The following is a 17,337-nucleotide window of genomic DNA, read 5'->3' on the forward strand; positions in this document are numbered from 1 at the left end:
AGATCAGGTACATTTTTATAACATTGATCTATATGTCAAGAATGCTGTGATAGTCCCAGGCAAAATAACACAGTTCCCACCTGTACAGAAAAGTCTATTGTGCATATTTATTTAAATCAAAATGATTTTTATTAATAAAATCTACATTTTAAAATGTTACAGATAAGTATCTGCACAAGACTCTTGATTTAGACCCATCCTTTCATATTAAATTAGAAGACTGGTAAAGACCTGCCTTCACTAGCACGTCTCCTGTCGCCAATCCGTAGTGTTTCTACATTCCCAGGTATCTAGCCGTGATTCAGCAAGATTCTCAAGGAAGCTGTGGGGAGGTGTCAAACAAAGAGCAGGGAGCTGAAGTGCCAACCCTCAGCTGTCAGCTTCTGCCGCACGCTGCAGTGACTAATAGGAGCAAAGCGGCAGGCTGATCTGACCCAACGCACAGTAGTGGATGGAGTTAATGGGGAAGGGACTCCCTTGCACAAGCGCATGAGAACAGCGATGACTCGCATACGTAGCAGCGATGTCAAGCTTTGCACTTGGATCAACAGCTGCACAAAAGTGATTGAGAGATGGTTAGGTCATAGCTAAGCCCGCTGCTGACAAAGGCTTCCTGGGCATTTTTTGATGCATGAATACGAAGCACGGATTAGGGTCAGAAAAAAAAAAAAAAAAATTGAGTCTCTTCCAAGCCAATCTTTTACATTTAAAGAACAATTCTGAATAATCCCACCTGCTGGTTGGATCAGTAATTGCCTAGTAAATAACGTTGCACTGATACATTTGGTAAAAGTGCCATAGTGTCAGTTTTCTTCTTGCCCCAGCTTAACACCTTCACTTCAAAGTGGAGATGGAGAGTCTCAAATACAAACTTGTCATAAAACAAAATTTCAGCGGTTAAAACGCTATGCTATCTTCATAAGAGGATGTTTAAACAGGATTACGTATTGGCATCATAGCCTAGAAAACCTCTATACTGACGTTTACTTTAAATCAATAAAAACTTGGGCACTGAACTATTTTTGAAGAGTAGTTTTGTGCAATTCACCCTCCCCAGACAGAGTCTGCAAAGGTGTCTGCTCACTGTTATTTTAAAAATCCTTCCAACTGGTTTCAGTCCTCAAAGAAAAGTCTCTGCCTTGTAATGGAAGGAAAAGAAAGCCTAGTTACTTATTTTATGTGTAACTGCAGAAATTCAATGCTGTCTCATTCCTGTATGCCATCCCCTTCAGGTATTTAGCATGCTTAGTGAGCGCCTAAGTGAAGAATACTTCTGAGACTCATGGTGGGAGAATGTTACAACAAAAGCCACCATCACCACGCTTACAGCGAGCTTCATGGACTTCGTGCTGTCTATATAGCACTCCCTACTTTGTACCATTTAAAACTCTTATTAAAATATACAGAGAAGAAAATTATACAAAAGTATCGATGTAATTGTTCTAACGCTTAAATTTTTTTCTGTGTTACAAACTTGGGAGACTATCTGGTTTATTGAAGCAAATACAAGATAAGAGGACACTAGCTCAAGCCTTTCACAGCATGCTCTGTACTGCACCAGATAGCATCTATGCCCCAATCGTTAGTTCAGGTTGTATACAAAATGCACAGTTGAGGTCTAGGACGTCTGGTTGGAGAGATTTCTTCATGCTCTCCTTTCAAGGCTAAATTCATACCGCTTAATAGAAGTTTTTAAAAATGGGTTCTACATTAAGGCACGAGTGCAGATTATTCAAAATATTCAAATCTGGCTCCCTATGAAAAACCTGGGGTGGAAAAAAAAGACCACATATAAGATGATACTAAGGGAAAGAATTTGAAGGAAGGCCACATGATAGTAACTGTTACAGCACAGTTTTTGGTCTAAGCTGCACAGAAGACCAACTCATGCTAGGACAAAGGGGGCTTGATACAGTCCCTCTCCTTAGGAGGAGAAAGGCTGACGATCACACGTACTTAATAACCAAACACAATTTGCTGAGTTAGAAATGACAGGGCCTGACAGAAATTATGGTTATTTTTGACAAGTTAATTACACAGAATTAGCAAGGTCAGACTCGTAATTACTGACAGATGTGAACATTTTCAAGTAGAAAAGCCCTGAGTATGAGAGACCTGACAACACCGGCGCTGACTGGTGAACAGCCAACAAAACAGAGCAAAAACCCCAACTGACCACATTACACATTGTGGGCATTTTTCTTCCATAATACGCTAATGATTAATTACACGGAAATAAAGTGTACAGAAGTCTTCTTTAAACATGTTACAGACATAACCCTGATTTTTTTTTTTTTTTTTTAACAAGGTATCTGCAGATACTACTCCCAATTAACTGTGGATACTTCTTTCTTAATCCTTTTTACAGCCTGATCTTTTACTCCAGTCTCAAGTGAGGCTACTAGAGAAGGCACCTTCCCTAGAGAATTTCTGCTGAGGTATGGCCCGTTCTTAGGATAAATATGGCTGAATGACTCCAGCTGTTCTTTCTACTAAGTTTAAAAAGCAAGAGGCAAATTTCTACAGAAACATCTTAAGCACTAAGGTGTAGTGTAGTATTCTAAAATTGGATGGTGTATACGGAGCATTCCAGACATCGTACAGCCCATATAGAGTCACTTGCTGAAAATCTGACTTAGAAAACATGAAATCTAATGCTTTAACTGGAGCAATGCAAATTATTAGCAGCCTTTATATCACATGGACTAGTCTACATTTCAGTTTCGCTGACTAATTTCATTGCATGCAAATAAATATGTGCAGCTGAGGTATAAGAGCCTTAATCACTGTCTTGAACAGTCTTTACACAAATACATATCAGTTCCCCAAGTCAGTGAGCCATACTGTCAATAACTTTGTCTTTTGTTTTCAATTCTGTATGCAAACAGGATCTACCAGGAATGCTAGCAAATTCATATTCAGCTAGAACTTAGAGATATCTAATGACTAAATACTCAGTTAATTTTTCTGTCCTCCCCAAACAAAACCCTTCAAGCAGAATAGTGTATTGGACCTAAATATTGCATAAGAATGAGGCTTAAGCTTCGTCCAGGTGATTAGGTAAATGTAAGGGGGGAAAAAGACAAGGTTTTTCATGTTACTGTGATTTTTTTAGTTATCATCATCTTCATCCTCTTCAACGGGTTCTCGCAGACCTTCGCTCTGACGACTTTTTCCAGTCATTTCTAATAAGGCCTGAGCCTCAGGATCTACATCCAGGATACTCTTCTTACCTTTTGTCTTAAAAACAAAATAAAATATAGTCAACTCAAAATGTCATTATGAATTAATCACTATCAGGCTACAAGAAAGTGACGTACTCAATAGTCCACAAGTAATCTGGTTTGCAAGCTTGTCACAATAAAGTGTATTACTTTTAACGTACGGAATTTAAGATTCATTGGGATACATCAAATGATTTTTACTGCCATAGTTACACAAAATAGCCATAAACTTTTCCTAAGATGACGATGAACTATTTCAAGTTTATTCAGGTTACAAGCCAGCCAGAACATCCTGGCTAACCCGACCTCAGTCTGAAGTGCAGAGGTGAACTTTTTTATAAAGAAGAGATTCAAGTACAATTCAACATTTTTTTGTAAAAAATTTGTTCTGTTTCTCTTTAGAGCTATGTGTCCTCTGAACAGACAGAGCACATGAGTTTAGTATGAACAGAAATAAAGATTTTAGAAAAAAAACCAAATCCACTAAAATGTGCAGACCAGAGAGTTTAATAAGAGAATAAATTACAGGGACAGAGGAGACTGGCGAGAGGTCTCCTCACTCCCAGAAATAAACCAAGTGTGCAGAAAGACTAGCATAAAGCTATTGACATAGATTTATGTAATTTATTGTAAAACAATAGTAAATTTAAAGTTAGTGATAAGGAAACCTTTTGGCTTATCTTCCCGAACTATGGGTCAGGCTTTATTTGTGAGCTTCTAGCGCTTTCTTTCTGTTTTACAAATACTGGGTTTTAGTGAAGCCCTTCAAGGAGGCTCCTCCTAGAGACCATTCCTCAGTATCAGAAAGGCCTTTTGAAATTCAGACTAAAGCATGGTTCCTCTGACTCGCTCGTTTCAGGACTCCTGATGTTATTTCTTGTTGCCACCCTCCATAATTCCGCTACTGTTTTGCCATTTGCTTGCTACAAATATACGGCATCACAGGGCCAGTTAAAGAAAACATTCATTACAATGGAGAGAGAGCTTTTAACCGAAAAACTGCAACTGCAATTTTTGCATTTGCATCTGCCGTTCCAACCAGGACACAGTTTCACAGGTTTCAATTTTGTTCACCTACCCCTGCGTTTTCAGGGAGGTCTCCCACTGCCCAAACTTCCATGGCATCCAGTGAAAAATCCTCTGTAGCTGCCAGCTGGGGACTGTTGTAGGTGGTGCAGCGAGGTTTTGCTTTACTGTGTCCCTTCCCGTAGTCACTGTCTATCCAGAGTCCAAAGTAACCATGTTGTCCACCCATACCCTGTGAACCAAAGGAGCGCACTAAGCACTTGCTGCACTTTTAAAACAGACTGGGCAAGTTATGAAACCTAGAGTATAAATTGCTATTTTCCATATTTATGCCACACTTCCATGGGTCAGTAAAAAAAAGGGTGTTCTGAGTAAACCTGGGCTTCTGTACCCAAATCCAGTATTCCTGACGACAAACAAGAATTTACCTGAGTGACACCGCCCTCCCTCTGCACTTTACAGAATACCAGTATCTGCAAGCACTTCAGCTGCATCTTGTGCTAGAAATTTACTTCACTGGCTTTTGTTTATTGACTAACAGTTCCATCATAAACAGGGTGAAAGCGCTCAGTTTTGCTGCCTCTTTTCCATTTAAAAAAGTAGTTACAGAAACAATGTAATTTGCTGTTGCAGGCTTTCTTTAGAGCAAATTTACTCCAGACTGCTGCAATTCCCAAAGTTATGAGCCCATGCCACAAAACTGGAAGGCACTTTGAAAAGCAGGCAATGAGCTGTGGCTCTGTAGAAACTCCTCTGCATCTGGAGAGCTCATTCGGAGACTTGAGTAAAAGGAGCTTCTGCCACTGTAATTACACAAGAGCAGGAGCCTACATGCAACTCTCGTACTCTAATTCTGTTGGGTTTTCTCAGCCTTCCATAATTTAAAAGGCAGTGTGGCAGCGAGAACAGCCAGTAGAAGGATCCTCAGTTACACAGATCAGCTGGCTTGTGCTGCTTCAGTGATGTGGACACACGCAGTCAATTCTTGCAAACAACAGGGAGGAGCGGTAAGGGCTTCCGTGATAACCAAACTTCGTAAAAAGATTTCTTTCCAGAAGCCCCATAAATCTAACCTACATAAAGCCCACCTACTTGGGTCAGACACATAAGTTCTATCTTAATTGATTCAGTACTTCAATATAGATATTAACTGTAAAGAAAAGTAGACTCTATCAGTAGTGTAAGCTATTCTCCTTTGTTATCCACAGTTCACACTTTGATGCTTTAATTAAAAAAAAAAATAAAATCCTCCTACTAAAGTGAGGCACAAACAGCACAGAGAAGGGATAAAACCTCCCCACAGGATAACAAGTGAAACAAACCGACTCACAGTAACAGAAGCTTTTTTGCTTCTGTTTGCTTCTGAAACACTTCTAAACGCCAGCCACGCATCCAATTTCCAAACTGTCATTTCTAAACACTTACAAGTCCATTTGGCATCGTTTGTTGGCCATGGTTCAAATACATGTAGTGGTCATTATACCCCGTGTACGTGTATACAGCGAGAGAGGGGAGAACAGAAAACAGAAAGCATCTGTTGTCACCTGTACAGAGAAAAGCATCTGAGGTCAGACAACTGGCCATGCAATAACGTGCCTACAAATAGGATAAGAAAAAAATATTGAAGAAGTGCAACTGAATAAATCAAAGACAGCAGCTGCAATCTGAGAAAGCCAATACCTGTCTCTTATCAAGATCTAGAGTTATTGTTTATTCTCAGTTAACTCTGTGCAGGGTCACAGAAATCAATGCGGTTATACGGCTGTGACCAAGGGCAGAGTCAGAGGCATGACTGGTACATTACATTTCTACGTAAGGGTACACCTACCACAGCCTTGCATTGTATGATACATCTCGACCCATACAAACTGATATGGCTGCAGAAACCCTTAGTTCTGACTATACTGATATATAGATCAGTTTAGGGTCAATGATTTAGAGTACAGTTTCCATTATGCCCACTCTGGTACTCAGAGGCCCCTGTGGCATGATGTCTAGTATGCTACATATTATTCTATCAGGAAAAAATACAAGGAAAATGTTTTGAAATCAGTGTAACCTAACATTATATGAACCGACCCGAGTGGTAGTTAACAAATACTAATTAAGTATAGGGACTGAGTTTTTAATGTAGCAAAAGTGAGGATTCACAGCAGGCCAGATTATCCAGAGTATAATTATTTTTTCAGAAAGCCATCACAGAAGTTCTTTGCAAAGAGTTACAAAAAACCCCTCTCTTCTCCCCAAAGGTTTCAAGGGGACAAAAAGTTTAGCTTGTCCAAAGGAACCTTTTTCTGCTGGATTTTAAAAGGGAAACAAAGACAGTGCACAAATGGCAGCAGGAGGCTTAACCCGGCATTTGGCTCAGCTGTTCTGAGATGGAAGATTGCCATCTGCTGGACATCTCATTTAAACGTTAATTCATCGTCTATGCTGTATTTCCCTCATTTTCATTTCATTTTCAACCTGTGCAATTACAGGGGTTGATTTCACTGAAAAGAAAACTTGTTCCACGATCAATAAGATCTGCAATTTTAAAAGTCTTATCAAACAACAGACAAACTATAAACATTAATCAGCAATATGCCTGACTGGGTACAAAGCACGAAAAACTTAGCATGTATTTTATTTTTCAAAAATAAGTTATATCTTTGCCACGGGAAAATACACTTAGAAGTATAAGAAATGCTGTGTCTCATGAAAGCAAAATTACAGTATCCATTAAGGGGACAGGATTCTTGTACCTATAAAATGTTTACCAGAGCCATGAGATACTAGAAGAAAAGTGAGTTTTACCTTGAAACTGTGGCTTCACCTCCCAGGACTGAGATGCAAACCCACCAAAAATATAACCATCTAAGTCCTTTAAGATCACTATGCAAGGACCTTTGTTCACTATATGCCCACATAACTGTGAAAAGCTTTCTCCGTGAAGCCTAGAAGAAAATAAAAGCTGCCACTTGTGCTGTAGCTCTGCAGGCAGATGGGAGTTGATGTATATGATGGATGGGATGTCGAAGAGACTGACAAGTCCTCTTCCTTTGATGCCTTTGCAGACTGGAACCAGGTTGACTATGTCTTTGGTTTGGTCTGGGAGAGAATGCAGAACATGGAGGCCTTGCCTGATAACAACACTGAGGAAAACTGAAATCTGTGGAACTCGGTACACCCAGTCCTCAATGACACTTTGATCAAAATTTGTCTCCATCAGCTGAGGACCCTCAGGTTTCGTCCCATCTAAATAATAAGACACACATGAATAGTAGTAAGCCTCCCAGTCTGTGCCTTCCCTCTGGAAAATAATTGGTTGATTTTTAAGTGTAAACACAATATTCCATTATTTTGATGGACATGAAAGGAGCCAGCAACAGTGAAGTCTCAACTACATTAGACAGGTGCATCCACAGAACTGAGAAACATTTGCCTGTGACATCCATTGTTGGGCTATCATGTCTAAGAAACACGGACTCCTGGTTACATTATATGCAAGACAGCAAAATATATTACTACAACAGTGCAAAGGTAAACCTATGCTTTGCGAAGGGACGTACAGTCATAAATTCATGCACATGCATCAAAATGCCTGTCACGTGCAAGTCAGGTATCTGTAAAGCAGGCATGTTCCATGACAAATAGTTTTGCACATCTGCTTAAACTGGGACATCAAACCAAAGCTCTCCTGAATTTAGAAGAGAAAGATGGTAAGGTAAAATAAATAAGATTCCCAAGTCATTTGCAAAGCACTAGGTTTGAAGTACTGGTCTCACCAGTTAAGTTCAAAGATGGGACCCAAAGTGAAAAATTCTTGTGAGATCAGTGATTACGTGAGCTCTGTGCCATTCTGGGCTACACTGCATTAGTGCTACTTACCTGCAAGCTTCAATTCTGACAGCAGCTGAGAAGCCAGAGCCTTTACTCCACTTGCAGAATCCCTGGTGTTCTCCAAATTCCAACCTTTCAGTTCCTTCCTGTAGCTCAGTACATGGATTACAGACATGATCAGATCCTCTGTGAACTTAAAAGGTTAAAACATCACCATTTTGTAATTTCTTAAATAAAATTGCAAAGAACTTCAAAGGACTTCCTGAAAATAAAGTCAGGTAGTAGTGGTGCTGTAATCCCAATGGCAGAAACATCTCTTCTCATGATGGGTGAGAAATAACAAAAACGTCATTTCAGTGACATAGGTCTTGAAAAATATCCTTTATCAAGACATTTTGTAAATGTTACTTCACAAAGCATCTCATGAAATACAGCATGAAAGAGGGAGGGGTGGTCCAAATTCTGCAGTGGTAGGAGCTGTTAATGAATTACTGTTTTGTGAGATCCCACTCTTCCACCTTACGTATTTCATTTGTGCATCTGTTCTGTAACTAAAGCTCTAGAAAGCATTCTGCTCATTTCCCAGAAGCACCAGCCACACCACAACCCTTGCTGGCTCTTAAATACAGACAGTCTCTGCACCTGTGTCAGCCTGTGAACCACCAACAAATCTGTCAGTGTGCTCCCCAAAATCCAGGTCCTGGTTCTCAGAGTAGGCAAGTCAGCATGGAAAAGCCCACAGCTGAAACGGTCATCCCAGATAACCTGGTTTGCCTACACTGTTTGTCCCAGATCAGCAAGTCAGTGGTAAAGGGATTAAAAAAAAAAATGCAAAAGTCAGGAATCCCTGTTCTGAATCTTGTGCTCTAAAGATTACATGCAAATTACTTACCCACCTCTGTTCTTTTACTGTCCCCCCAACACCCGTTTAACTGCCTGTTTACCTCTTGGATTTGTTTGCCCTTCACAGGCTCTTCTGTCTTGGAGATCATTCTCATTATTATGGTAATCTTCTCATCTGCATTCCCTTTTAAGAGGTTTGACATAAAAATTAGAAACTGCTCCTTAGCAATCTGTTCACTCGGCCCAGATGATTTCCCAGTCAGGTCAATACTTCTCATTCCGTTGTATAACCGAACAGTCATTTGCTCTGGTAATGACTCCCGCACATACGCCTACAAAGAAAAAGAGCAAAGAACACGTTTTAAAAATGAAGAATAACTAATATATTCCAGCTAATACGTGCTGAGATACACCATTATGTGAAGGATTTCAATACCAAGTATCTACTATCAGCAACAAACTTTTGTCAAAGGACTGGTTTTCCAAGAGAAAAAAAAAAAAAAAAATCTATTTTTATAGTATCTCCTTTCCAATACGATTTAGTGATTTGATACCGTTTTTCTACAAATGCCATGGACTTAAAGAACCACCACTGTAAAGTGCTAATAGAGTACTAGCAAAGGATTTCTGTATGATACCTTTGTTGCAAAGATTTACAGCTCTGCCCGTTCAACATTTAAAATTGTGGTTTAACCCCGCTTTTGATAGCGAAACTCACAGATACTTAAAAACAAAGAGAAAGTAAAGTTTTTTCCATATCTCAGTTTTGGCCTCAAGACAATGCAGGCCATGCGTTTAACCCTACATGCACACATAGAAACAATTCTGAGAAGGCTCCCTCTGCATAGCAACATCTAATTCAAGCACGGAACAAAACTGAGATCACCTGATGATGTTTATAAGGCATCCCTGGTGTTAAGACAGTTGAAATCAAAACTTATTCATCTAAATTGCATGACTGGCCCTTTGAACTGAAATCTAAATGGTACACATCATTGTGCTTCACAGCGCTGTGGGAAGAAGCTGACTCTAGGTTCAGTAAACTTTCACAGTGTTCAAGATAATTACATGGTTTAAAAATAAATCATCTAAAATACATCCGTACACTAGGGCATGATTACACAGTGTCTTCACTGTGCCAAGCGCTGTGTGTAACGTGCTGGACACCTGACTTGACTCTTATGTGCAGGGGTGTAGCCCAGTTGGGACTATGCTGAAATCAATGGAGCTCCACCTGCATAAAAGCACTCCAGCGCTATTCAGTGGAGCTGCTATTACCAACCTATTGCTGGCTCAATACCACTCCTACTGAAGCCACCAGGGCCGTTCCTATCTGACGTTAATGGCTGCTGTTGTGCATATAGGGCGAGATCCAATATGCCAAGCTCTACCCTGCTTTTGTTGACGTCAGTGGTAAAACTCCCATTGATTTTGGTAAAAGCAGAACTAGCAGCCACAGCCTTGCACATTGAAGTGCTTCATGTTGAGGGAGGGACAGTCACAGGGGGTACAGCTGTGACTTTCTAAAAGTGCTACATAAGGCTGAAGCGTGACAAGAAGCAGGGAACATAATTAAAAACTCTATACTCGGGGCTTTTTACTTCACACTGCAGCACTATCTACCTCCTCCCTGCCCTTTCCCACCCACCACTAACTTTGTTGCACTGTTTTGTTATGCTTATAGCTATTCCAATGAGTAGACCTGGGGTGTGAAAAAAGAGGACTGTTAAAAGGGAACTTTTAATACATATCTAACAAACACCTCTGACAGTTCAGAATTCTTGTCTTAAATTGCTTCAGGAAAGTATCTGGAGATACCTGCTCTACCTGCTTTCCAAGCTATGCAGTGCAGCTTGCTCTGGTCCAGAAGCCATGTAGTTTCCTTCTAGTAAAGCACTAAGCCTAAGCAGAGTACATGAGGTTATGCCTGGGGCCTCATCAATGTTATCAGACTGGTGCTAGATCAAATCTACCACGTATCAGTCTAGCTCAGGCATGAGCATAGACCCCTAGGAGGCAGGCATGCCATCGCAATAGCCCCTGCATTAAAGAATTGGGCACCTCCAGGCAGTCTTTTAAAAGATTTTCATTTAAGTTGGCAAACAAAAAGGCAGGAAGGGAAAAGACAAACATTGATCAAACGTCACATTGATCTAGGGGCAGAGCTAGAAAGAGAACTTCTTCCAGGTCCCAGTCAAACAACAGACACCAAGGACCAGGTTCTCGGTCACGCTGGGGTTGAAAGGCTCGGCAGCAGTAACACTGCTTCCACACTGGTGATAGCTCATAAACAGCCAGGCTGGAGGAAGGCTAAAGCTGGTCTGTATGCAGGTGGATTGCTAAATACCTTAAAATATCCCGCTTCTTTCCTGGAGTTTTAATTTGATTCCATTAACTGTGTAGCATATATAAAAACACACTTGTAATGCTACATTCATTTGGCCACTTGGTTCCTGCCTAACTGAAGTTCTCAAGTATTGCAATGAATCATTTTCCTCCTCTTTCTTGATTAGAAAATGAATGCAAAGTTAATCCGAAAGCATAATGTATGTTAATTAGCTAACACTGGCAGCCACAGCTTAATCAAGCAAAATTGAATCCTCTCCTTTTACTGCAAGTGAAAAGATTAGAGACAGTGATGCAGTTAAGGAAGAAAGATATAACCAAATACAAACTGAGTTTGTGACAGCTTCTCAAGAAAAGCTGTAAATAATCACATGCTATAGACTCCAGGGGGAAGAATATTCTTCCCTTTTTTCAGGTTTCTGTAAAAATATTTTCATACATCCCAGATTACTTCAGAATTGGGAAAGCTGCAGATTGACCCAACAGTGCAAGAGAGAAATACAAACCTGAAATTCACTACTAATGTTAAACCTTAAGAAAAAGTTAAATATCCATCCTGCCCCAAAACATTAAGTATTAAATTGAGACGAACAGTCCTTAAAAAGTAACTACTGCCACGTCTTTAGTTTCTTTCTGGAATTACGTTCAAAGCACCATGTCCCAGATATATCAGGAATAATAGATTGTCTTGCCTGTAGTGCTGCCAGAGTCACAGTTTTCTTTGTAGCTTTGCCATTTCTTGCTCCAGCTGAGCCACTTGATCCTGATAAGGTATCAAATACTCCATCAATGTCAGACTGCTCCTCAGGAAGAAATCTGGAAAGGTGATTCCGATAGGCATTGCTTTCTGCATTTCCCATCTTTTCAACCTGAAACAAAGGAAAAGGAATAAAAAAAAAAAACCAGTAAACACAGAAAGGTATCACAATAGCCATGAAAGACATATCAAACAGACTACCATACTAGCGCAAGTTTTACAAGAGGAGCAAATTACTACCCTTCCAGGAAACTTTTATTAAAACTACTGTTTAGTCTCTGTAGTCACGTAGACTCAATGAACTTGAAGAACATCCGTGAACAGCAACCATGCTTTAGAAAATAACAATCTGTCAGCTCTTTGCTAAAAACACCCTGTCTACTGATTCCAACCTCATTCAAGTCTTACCAAATGGAAAAACCAATATGATTTAAAGCTTAAATTAGCTTCCACAAAGTGACCACAAGTCTGTCAACTGGAATACATCAGTAACATGAAGAGAATAGCCTGATTATGGATTATTTATGACAGATTACGCTACATCTTTCTGATGCATTAATGGACTAAAGCTAAGTCTGCCAATAATATGTGGTACTAAAACACCGTCACTGTAAAGTCTCTGAAGATGACATGAGAGTGTTTTTTCTAAGGATGCAATACAAAAATCACTCAAAAAGCTGCCAAGAAGCACAGTAACAAAAACATTTACAAAGACGACTCAAGACCTATCAAAAACACACAGCTTCATACAAAGTCAATAAATTGTTGGGAGCTGGTACCCACAGGATTAAGATTGGCAAGGGGAGGGTGGGGGGTTGGGGTTTTTTTTTTTTGCTTTATATAATTAATGTTACAATTATGATTTCTCTCACTGTCACAGGATTCACCTGCATGACAGAGACTAATTTTTCAGTGCTGTCTGGGCAAACACGCAGCACAGCACAGACCTGACAGTGCCACAGCAGGGCCTGAAACCCGAATTTCCACCACAACCGCAATGACATTCACCATTGCAAACAGCCTTCCCATCTATCTGGGGTAGGCAGACTCCTGGGGCATCAACATAAAAAAGATCAAAAGCAGAATAAACCATCCTTTTGTGGTTTTCTTTCCAAAAATTCCACATCTTTTCTGGCACCTCACTTTTGGTTCAGGATTCCCAGTTCCACGGAAATCTCTTTTTGCAGACAAACCCATCACACAGCCCTTCGGTGGCCTCAGAAGGACTCTTTGTTTAGCCTAAGCCAATCTTTCTGTCATTAACTGATATTAACTTTGATAAATAACCGTACGTAAGAGGCTGGGTTGGGCTTCTTTACCTTCACTGACCAGTACAGGCCCAAAAGCCGTGTTTGCCTGTGAGGAAGCCGTCGATCGTGGGGTAAACGCCAAAGGGTTAATGGAAACGACTGTCACCTGGAGGACAGACCGTGAAGACATTATTAATTTAAGCAGGGAACCGCTGGAGGAAGGGGGGTCTCTGACCCCTCTCCCTCAGCCCGGGGAGGCACAAGCCGGGGCGGTTCCCGCCCGCATGGCGGGGCTCTCCTCGGCAGCGGGGCCGCCGGCAGGATCGGTGCAGGGCCGGGCAAAAAGCCCTCGCGGTTTGCCATTTTGCCGGTTTATTTCCCGGTACGCCTAGTCCGTCCCTCCCCACCCGCTTGGCAACAGCCCCGGCGTCCCCCACCCCGGCGATGGGCATGAGGCGAGAAGCCCCCGCTCCGGGGCGACACGGCACGGTATAGCGGGCCCACCTCTCTGCTTACCGGTAGGGCACCCCCGGCCCCTCTCCGCCCCCCTGGATCGGCCCCTCCACTTTTACACACGCCCCGGCAGACGGGGCCGGCGCCCTCCGGCGCCTGCAGGCCGCCCGGCTGGGGCGGAGCGCGGCGGGGGCGGGCGCTGGGCCGCGGCGGGGGATGGCGGTAGATGAATGAGGAGGATGGATGACGGCGGCGGGGCGGGACCGGCGCCGTTCGGCCCCGCGACGCCCAGGGAAGGGGCGGGCGGTGCCGTGAGCCCGCTCTGGGGAGCGCTGAGGCGGTGGCGTGCGAGCTGCGGGGCCGAGCGGCGCCGCGGCGGCCCTGCTGCCCTCCCTGAGGCGGCTCTTTCTCCCTCTCCTCTCTTCTCCTCCCTGAGGCAGCCCTCCTCTCCTCCCTGAGGCTCCCTGACCCTAAAACCTTCAGGAAAAGGTGAAGATTCAGAGTTGCAGCTGGGGCAGGCCGCCCGCCCCCGGCGGCCCCTGTCAGAGACACCTGAAGCGCCCTGGTGCCCCCTGCCGAAGCGGTTTTAAAAAGTGCCAGGGCCGGTCCCAGAAGGGTCTGTAGGGGAAGGCGTTGCTGGCCCTGATCTGCGCTGGAAACAGACTTTGGGGAAGGAAAAATGTGTGGGTGCCTGTGTGTGATATGCATAGACACACATATATGTCATTTTCAAGGTATACAGTCAGGCTCTGGGGAATTTCCATGGCAATAGGGAGTGGAGAGAAAACATGAGAACTTCTCAATTAATATGTTAAGCATCTATCTCGTGGCCGGTACTCACACCAGTCTGCAGGCTGAGAAGTAAAAGCCTGTACAAGGGCTGAGGGAGACACGGAAGGTTACAGGGACAGCGCTTTGGGACCTGCCATGCCTTCAGCGGGAGGCGTGAATAGTTATGAGAAAAAATATAGGCTCAGTGTTGGCAAAACTGGTCCTAGAACTCACTTTTTTTCAGATCAAGAGCTTTCCCTCTCAGTTACGTTACTCAGCAGTACTCCCCTTGTACTTTCAGCCACAGGGTTTGATTCCTGTAACATATCAAGGCCTTTGCTTTCATAGCAGCGACGCCTTGTTTGTCCGTGGTTCATCTAACTCTGGTTGGTTTGTTTGCAGCCAGGCAGAGCTCAGAGGCCTCCTTCCAGCCAGGGGTAAGACGTGCAGATCCTCACAAAGCTGGTGTTGTTTGTGTTCCTGCAACCAGATACTATGGAACAGGTTAGCAGCTTTGGTGTTTAACTTTCAATAATAGTCTGATTGGTGCGTTTTCAACAGGAAGCATCTATGTTCCTTTATACGTACAAAAGAAAGAAAATTATCTGTACTACCTGTGGGAGAGGTTCCTTTTTTTTGTTGTTCATTTGCACCAAGAAAAAATCCTGATAAAGTTAAGTTGTAAAAATACCTGGTTTTGTTTTTTTAAATCTTTATGGTATGCAAAACTTTATAAAAATCTGTAGGATATTCTTCTTGTTGCCAGCTTAGAGTTAGAAACACATTGACCAGAATTCCAAGATGATGATGTTTGAATAAGTGGATACTGATTCAGGTTTGTTATGGCCATCGCTAGAGCCACAGAAGCTAAGGAGCAGCAGGATCAGGACATGGCAGGCAAAACCTGAGGAAATGAATGGGAAGCTCATGTAATATGAGCACAAATTCAGCAAAGCTCATCTGGAAACTGCTTGAAACTTATTGTCCACACGGTGGCATCGTATGTTTAAGAAGTTAGCTGTGTAGCCCACACTGAGTGCTTCAACACTGTTCGAAGTGTGCTTAGATCCCACGTTTAGAGACTGTATGTGTGTAGAAATAAAGGCTTCTATAAGGCATTATTTTAATCTCTTTCCCCTTAACTCCGCAAACATAAGACGGACCATGAGGACAAAACTCCATTCCTGGTGAAGCTCCGTCCCTGGGCTACGTAAGCAGGTCCTTGGAAAGGTCTGCTGTGATGGTTTGGTTTACATCAGTATTAATGAATTTCCAGTCAATGCCTGAGAAGAAAAATGAAACATACAGAATAAGAAAAACAAAGCTTTTGAATTCAAGTTAGGTTTTTCCTATTTTCTGTAATTTATTTTTAAAGGCCAATGTTTCTGTGGATGTATTGCTTCACATGCAAATGAGTGTTGGGTTTGTTTTGGGGTTTTTTGTTCTGTTTTTTAAGGGTTGCATTTCATATTGTAACTCTGTAAGATATCTTTTCGGTGTGGAAATACAGGACTAGATGTTCTAGTCTAACTGACTTTGTGCTAAGACTGACTGCCAGCCAGCTAGGACTGACTGGCAGACTGACTGACCAGTATCATCTTCACAAATGTGTGGCGACTTCCTGACCTCTCTTCTCTAACTATTAAGCTCAGAACCAGTCAAAAGCCACTGAAGAGTAGGTGGCCTTCCTTAGCTCCAAGCAGCTGCTTTTGCAAAGATGATGTGTGCCGCCTTGCCCTCTTTCATTCAAGTCTTGCCCATTTGTAACAGAGGTAACTCTACAAACTGTGGGTTTATTTGTCCTGCCTGTCAATCTAAACTGAGCTTCCTGCTGCTACTGGATGGCATTTTGTCACTTGTCTGTAACACTAGGCTGTAATCTGCAGGGTAGGCATACTCTTAAAGCCACAAGATACTAACACTAAATTGCATAGATTATGCGCCTGCTGTGGGGGATTTCCAGGTCACAGGCTAACACTCTTTCATAGCCTTTTTGCACCGAAAGTGTATAAAGTCAAGCTAGAAACCTGGTCCATAATAGTAATAGTTTGCAACACTTTAAATGACTGGTCACTTCCTCACAAATATTTTCAGATGCTCTAGCTGAGCTAGTTGGGTGTTTCAAGTTGCTTTCTTTCTGCCAGTAAGAAAGAGAGAATACACTAGGAAGCCTTTTAAGGACATTCAAGAGTATGCTGGTGTATAAAAAGAGGAAGAAGACACAAAAGGGTTCTGGAAACAGTTGTGGCTAATTTTGTGAGCTAGTGATAGATGCGTATTTGTTTGCAGAGTGAAAAAACAAACACAGAAACCCCAAAATATTTTGTTTAAAACACTGTCTGCTTTTGACTTGCATAAAATGGAGTAGGTTTGGTTTTATTAGTTTGCCAAGACTATAGACAATCTAAATGGCCTTAGTTCCAGGTAATTCTAATAATATTCTCTTTCAGTTAAAGGAAATTGTTGCAAGGTAACAGCCTAAAATGTAAATGATGAGCTGAGCAGCTGTGTGTTTATATCGAGCATATCTGTTTTACCTAGATTACCTTTTGGTTTCTTTAAAATTATTTTTTTCCTATCCTGAATTAGAACAGAGAGAAATTTTGCTGCTCATCAGTCTTGTATATATATGTTAAGGTTGTTACCTATGTTACCTTCTGGTGGCAGTGATGCAGAGAATTGTTCTGATTCAATATGATACATACCTGACACTGCTCTTATTAAAGACCAGCTGAGAATGGGATCCCTTTGCACCAAAGGCTAGGCAGACACAGAGATACAGATGATTTCTGTTCTAAAGATCTTATAATTTGCTGCATTCACACATACATTGAGCACAAAACCA

General features: G+C 41.9%; 1 protein-coding gene across 2 annotated transcripts; it reads right to left on the bottom strand.

The window, feature by feature from the left end:
* Window positions 1-106: 106 nt before the first annotated feature.
* Window positions 107-13,917, bottom strand: MEAK7 (MTOR associated protein, eak-7 homolog). Of its 2 annotated transcripts, none has more exons than XM_064459670.1 (9): window positions 13,785-13,917; window positions 13,338-13,434; window positions 11,954-12,130; window positions 9,017-9,247; window positions 8,121-8,265; window positions 7,047-7,487; window positions 5,676-5,794; window positions 4,303-4,482; window positions 107-3,240 (listed from the first exon to the last, which is right to left on the bottom strand). In XM_064459670.1, exons 3-9 carry the CDS (start codon window positions 12,119-12,121, stop codon window positions 3,112-3,114), a joined length of 1,413 nt encoding a protein of 470 aa, XP_064315740.1. In that variant the 5' UTR covers window positions 12,122-12,130; window positions 13,338-13,434; window positions 13,785-13,917; the 3' UTR covers window positions 107-3,111. The 2 variants fall into 2 exon arrangements, with proteins under 2 accessions (XP_064315740.1, XP_064315741.1); XM_064459671.1 differs by having other exon boundaries at window positions 13,773-13,917.
* Window positions 13,918-17,337: the final 3,420 nt, after the last annotated feature.

Source organism: Phalacrocorax carbo, chromosome 8, assembly GCF_963921805.1.
Source record: "Phalacrocorax carbo chromosome 8, bPhaCar2.1, whole genome shotgun sequence".
Taxonomy (NCBI): domain Eukaryota; kingdom Metazoa; phylum Chordata; class Aves; order Suliformes; family Phalacrocoracidae; genus Phalacrocorax; species Phalacrocorax carbo.